Source organism: Sinocyclocheilus anshuiensis, unplaced genomic scaffold (assembly GCF_001515605.1).
Source record: "Sinocyclocheilus anshuiensis isolate Anshui unplaced genomic scaffold, SAMN03320099.WGS_v1.1 scaffold92, whole genome shotgun sequence".
Taxonomy (NCBI): Eukaryota; Metazoa; Chordata; class Actinopteri; order Cypriniformes; family Cyprinidae; genus Sinocyclocheilus; species Sinocyclocheilus anshuiensis.
In genome coordinates, this window is record NW_015555718.1 from 137,051 (window position 1) to 143,122 (window position 6,072).

The window sequence follows — 6,072 nt, forward strand, 5'->3', positions numbered from 1 at the left end:
TGAGAGAGTGAGTGAGTGTGTGTGTGAGAGAGTGAGTGTGTGTGTGAGAGAGTGAGTGAGTGAGAGTGAGTGAGTGAGAGTGTGAGAGTATGCGCACGTGTCGCTGGTTCTGCTTCTTGTTTGAGTCTGATTTCCACACACACTGTTTGCATGTCAATGATTAACACAAAGGCTGACCTCTAAAGCGACGGCGAGGTCACACACATTACAGGTATTTATCTGAGGGACGAGACGAACGCTCTCCGCGCGCATCATGAATCAGACGGCAGACACCTCGCTTGTGTTTTCTTCAGTCGCAGGAAACGGCCGTCAGATTTATAGCGTGCTGATGCTGAGCAGACACCTCCGCTGATATTCCTGCTGCCTTTATGATATTTACTTAAACAAGGAATTTGTTGAGCGTAAATTTAGAGCTTTAGTGAAGCACAATAAAGTTCCCAGCGCTCCGGCTGTGTTCAGAGGCCCGGAGGTGTCTGGGAAAGCCACACTGCAATCATCGTTACGCAAACGTGCGATGCTCATCGTCAGGCGTCGGCGCTCGTTCTCACGCTGCAGGAGACACAAACTTCAGACTGTGTGTGTTAGCATGAGAGAAAAGATCATCGGATCACATAAACTCACACTGGACACAAGTGAAGAAGGAACACTTTATCAGACACTTCATCACGGTTCTCCTTCACCGTCCAATACAACAAAAAACTAATAATGAAGAGTCTGTTGTTCTAAATGCATAAGCACAACTGATATTTACCTAAACTTCAATCATCAGCAGATGCTTTGAGGTTTAAAGATAATTTCTACATCAGTTCAGTCAAATGTGTCCAAACACTGGACTAAAACGGGTTGTTTTTTGTTTGTTTGTTGTGAATGTACATGAGACGCCCACAAATACCCAGAATCCACCTGCCCTCTGAAGCCTTTCAGCTTGAAGTCAGTCAAACGTGTCACGATTCTTCATAAGAAGAGTGTTTGCGTGTGCAGTGATCAGATGTGTGTGTGTGTGATTTGTGTATTTTGGGAGGGATTTATGTTCATCACATTACAATGTAGTGTTGGTAGTGAAAGCTGTGTGTGTGTGTGTGTGTGTGTGTGTGTGTGTGTGAGTGAGTGTTAGTGGCCACTTACGGCAGAATAAACAGGCCTGCTGGGCCAAAAAGAGGCCACACTCACACACACACACTCACACACACACACACACACACTCACTAACACACAGAGACACACACTCACTAACAAACACACAGAGACACACACACACACTCACTAACACACTCACACAGCAGCTCTTAGCTTTAAAAACAGGCCTGATGAAGACGTCGTTCATCTTCCTCCTCCCACATGATCGCGTGTGATTCATCTGCATCTAAACGGTGCCACACGCTCAATTCCTGTGATTTCGTGGTCAGCTACATGAAACGCCGGCGGCTAACGAATGAGAGGCGTGAATGAATGAATCTGCTATGAGGTCAGAGGTCAGCGGTCACTGACCCCACACAGGGACGAACTCTTCTAAAGATTCAGCGATACACACGAGATCAGCAAACAACAGTTTATCCTTAAATCAAGATGCAAAATGCAAAAATCGATATGAAGTCTTGTTTTCTGAGAAATTGATCAAAATTAAGTTTATGATTAAACCAAGAGCAAATATCTGCCAATGGACTCAGAAAAATCAACTTAATACAAAGACAGAATAAGTTTTCATTCCTCCTTGGCAGATATTTGTTCATATTTTAATCATCAGTTTCTCAGAAAACAAGACTTCATTTCTTCATTTTGTATCTCCAGTAAATGCATCTTGATTTCAGGATGTACTGGAAAACAAGACAGAAACACTGAGGAAGAGATTCATTTAATGCCACGGCTTTATGAATGTAAGATTTCTGCTCTGATTTAAGAGCTTTTAAGGCCTTAATTTGAGGAAAGGTGAATTAAGACTTTTTAAAGACTGTCTTTAAAAAAACACAAGTTTTTTATGCAAGCTTTACAATTTTATCTGCATCTTGCCATTTCTATGCAGCGATTTTTATGCAATATCCCAAAATGCACATAAAAACGTAAAGACAGAAACTACTGATCATGACACATATGTAAACTGAAGAATAAAGTGTTTGTGGCACAGGAAGTCATGACTCCTGGAGGAAATCCTGCTCTGATCCCACAGGGAAAACCAAATAAATGAGGAACAGTGTTGCACTCTCCTCTCAAACATTAGTCTCCGGACGGCAGATAATCCTGCTTAACTGAGCACTTCAAGAGTTTAAGAGCAGACACACAAACAAACTCCGGCTTTCTGCAGCTCCACCATCCATCAACATCTGTTCTTCACTTCAAACACATAAGAGACTAAGCACCAGATTTACTGAGCACGGATCCCATCCCATGAAAGCGCTGATGGGAGTGTTTAGTTCTGCTGATTATTAAAGACTCAGATCATTTCTATCATGACCAAACCAGCAACGACCGGCCATCTCCAGCGTTAAATAACGGTGCAAACACCAGTGAACTGACTAGTGATTTAAACCCTTTCTGCTGCAATTCTGTTGTAAAGTCTAACTTTATTATAACTCAGCTCTTTATTTAAAGTTGCATATGCAAGTAATCTGTAATCTGCATACATACAGTACCGTGTGTAAACTGATATGTAGCAAATGCAACTATATTCTCGTCCAGCTCTAATCTGATAAATGCGACTATAAGGCATGAAGATATTAAGATATTATAACCGTGAACATAAACATGTTTTCTGCTTTGTTGCGGTGTTGTGAAAAGCACTATATAAATACATTTGACATGCACTAGGATGCCTGCTCAAACCTCCTCGTGTTCCTCATTCAGCTGAGAGAGCCACTGTCCCACAATGCCGTGCGTTTATCTCTGTGCCGCTGTGGAGCAGACTGAGGGATAATCAGCTCGACTGCGGCTGAGGATGGCCTGAGCTTCACCGCAGGACCCAGGATAAGAGCGCATCTGATAAAGCAGCGTTAGCCAGCTCATTACACCGCTAGCGTCTGGGACCGAAGGGAGCCCGCTGCTTCCTCAATATAAAGCTCGTTCAGGGAGCGCTTCAGGACTCCGGGGTTTTGAGTCTGACCGCTGAGCCGCAGCACCGTCTGCAGACGACTGCTTCTGTTAACACGTGACCACACGCGTGTACCACGCTCCTGTTCATCACGACAAACACACAGAACTGTGTGATCCAGCACAGATTTCTGCATCCACACAATAAAAACCCCACACAGAAGCCACAAGAAAACAACCCACTGCTTTTCAGTTCATGAGTGCGAGTCTGAATTGGCCACGACACACAGGAAGTTGAACTTGAATGACAGGAAGAGAGAAATTTACTGAATTGTAATTCAAAGTAATTCATGACAGATTAAGTGTCCTTCCAGTCTTATACACAAACGGTTATTTATTACATAATTTAAAACATATAAACTAAATACAAACTTGCATAGGTAGAGTTTTAAACATCTATCTGGCCTACAAACATCAAGGCTTTTTAAACTCCTTCAAAGTTTGACTTGAGTTTGTTTTTCTAGTTTAAAATGAATTTCAATTCCTTTTTACACCTCTTTCCATTCGAATCGATGTGCTGTAGTGGAATGCTGTGGTGTGGAGCTCACCTGGTTCCTCCGAAGAGGACGATGCGATCTCCCAGCATGCAGCAGCACTGTCTCCGTCTGGGACACGGGCCTTTGCCCTTCGGCTCCAGCTTCTTCCAGGAGAACGCCTCTGAACACATGAATACAGACCAGCGGGAATCATTCTGATGCACATACAGTGAGGCCAAACACTGAGCCCACTCTGGATAAAACTTCAATGCGGAAACAAAATCAAACAAGAATTAGCCCTGTAAATAAATAGATAATTATTAAATACAGTTTGAAGCAGACATTTAAAAACCTACAGCACTTTTTCTGACTATAACTGTCTATCATTGCACCCCTAATTTTTTTAATTATTGTAATTCAATTGTCTTAAATGACATAAATATTACTAACTAAACCGAGCTGGACAAACGTATGTTTAATGAGCAGCTCAGAATGAGAAGAATCACCTGGATTGAACTTCCAGAGGTCATTGAAGTGTCGATCCAGACGAGCATTATAACCACCAAATATGTACAATTCTCCATTGTAAGCAACTTTCAGAGAAAAATAAAGAGAAACTGAGATTAATAACCAAAACCATGCAGTTTCAGCTCATCCCAGCGTGTGTGTGTGTGTGTGTGAGAGAGAGTGTGAGTGTGTGAGAGAGTGTGTGTGTGTGAGAGTGTGAGTGTGAGAGAGAGTGTGAGTGTGTGTGAGAGTGTGAGTGTGTGTGTGTGTGTGAAAGAGAGTGTGAGTGTGTGAGAGAGAGTGTGTGTGTGTGTGAGAGTGTGAGTGTGAGAGAGAGTGTGAGTGTGTGTGAGAGTGTGAGTGTGTGTGTGTGTGTGAAAGAGAGTGTGAGTGTGTGAGAGAGAGTGTGTGTGTGTGTGAGAGTGTGAGTGTGAGAGAGAGTGTGAGTGTGTGTGAGAGTGTGAGTGTGTGTGTGTGTGTGAAAGAGAGTGTGAGTGTGTGAGAGAGAGTGTGTGTGTGTGTGAGAGTGTGAGTGTGAGAGAGAGTGTGAGTGTGTGTGAGAGTGTGAGTGTGTGTGTGTGTGTGAAAGAGAGTGTGAGTGTGTGAGAGAGAGTGTGTGTGTGTGTGAGAGTGTGAGTGTGAGAGAGAGTGTGAGTGTGTGTGAGAGTGTGAGTGTGTGTGTGTGTGTGAAAGAGAGTGTGAGTGTGTGAGAGAGAGTGTGTGTGTGTGTGAGAGTGTGAGTGTGAGAGAGAGTGTGAGTGTGTGTGAGAGTGTGAGTGTGTGTGTGTGTGTGAAAGAGAGTGTGAGTGTGTGAGAGAGAGTGTGTGTGTGTGTGAGAGTGTGAGTGTGAGAGAGAGTGTGAGTGTGTGTGAGAGTGTGAGTGTGTGTGTGTGTGTGAAAGAGAGTGTGAGTGTGTGAGAGAGAGTGTGTGTGTGTGTGAGAGTGTGAGTGTGAGAGAGAGTGTGAGTGTGTGTGAGAGTGTGAGTGTGTGTGTGTGTGTGAAAGAGAGTGTGAGTGTGTGAGAGAGAGTGTGTGTGTGTGTGAGAGTGTGAGTGTGAGAGAGAGTGTGAGTGTGTGTGAGAGTGTGAGTGTGTGTGTGTGTGTGAAAGAGAGTGTGAGTGTGTGAGAGAGAGTGTGTGTGTGTGTGAGAGTGTGAGTGTGAGAGAGAGTGTGAGTGTGTGTGAGAGTGTGAGTGTGTGTGTGTGTGTGAAAGAGAGTGTGAGTGTGTGAGAGAGAGTGTGTGTGTGTGTGAGAGTGTGAGTGTGAGAGAGAGTGTGAGTGTGTGTGAGAGTGTGAGTGTGTGTGTGTGTGTGAAAGAGAGTGTGAGTGTGTGAGAGAGAGTGTGTGTGTGTGTGAGAGTGTGAGTGTGAGAGAGAGTGTGAGTGTGTGTGAGAGTGTGAGTGTGTGTGTGTGTGTGAAAGAGAGTGTGAGTGTGTGAGAGAGAGTGTGTGTGTGTGTGAGAGTGTGAGTGTGAGAGAGAGTGTGAGTGTGTGTGAGAGTGTGAGTGTGTGTGTGTGTGTGAAAGAGAGTGTGAGTGTGTGAGAGAGAGTGTGTGTGTGTGTGAGAGTGTGAGTGTGAGAGAGAGTGTGAGTGTGTGTGAGAGTGTGAGTGTGTGTGTGTGTGTGTGTGTGTGTGAGAGAGTGTGTGTGCGAGTGCGTGTGTGTAAGAGTCTGAGTGTGTGTGTGAGAGAGAGTGTGTGTGTGTGTGTGTGTGTTTGCTCACAGGCAGAATGGCTCCTGCGTCCCTCAGGCAGCAGCTGCGCAGACGCCGTGTTTAGCCAGCAGTTTGTCTCCGTGTCAAAGATCTTGATTTTATTGCAGTAGATCTCATTGTTGGAGTGGAAGGGGCCGAATCGATCCGCAGTAGCAGAGTGGAAGTCTCTCCATCGAGCCGGAGTGCCCTGAGAGACCAACACCACACGCCTCAGACACAGACAATGATGTGGCAGTGAACACACACTAACACACACACACACACACACACACACACACACACACACTCACACACA

At 44.6% G+C, this 6,072-nt stretch overlaps 1 protein-coding gene across 2 annotated transcripts in view; it reads right to left on the minus strand.

The window, feature by feature from the left end:
• The window catches only part of LOC107672343 (kelch domain-containing protein 3-like), a 22,647-nt gene that overhangs the window by 11,257 nt on the left and 5,318 nt on the right, over window positions 1-6,072 (minus strand). For both annotated transcript variants that reach the window (XM_016465489.1, XM_016465490.1), the window contains exons 6-8: window positions 5,787-5,964; window positions 4,064-4,150; window positions 3,630-3,738 (exon numbers count right to left, since the gene is read on the minus strand). In XM_016465489.1, the coding sequence (XP_016320975.1) occupies window positions 3,630-3,738; window positions 4,064-4,150; window positions 5,787-5,964 (374 nt within the window). The remainder of the gene's footprint in view (window positions 1-3,629; window positions 3,739-4,063; window positions 4,151-5,786; window positions 5,965-6,072) is intronic.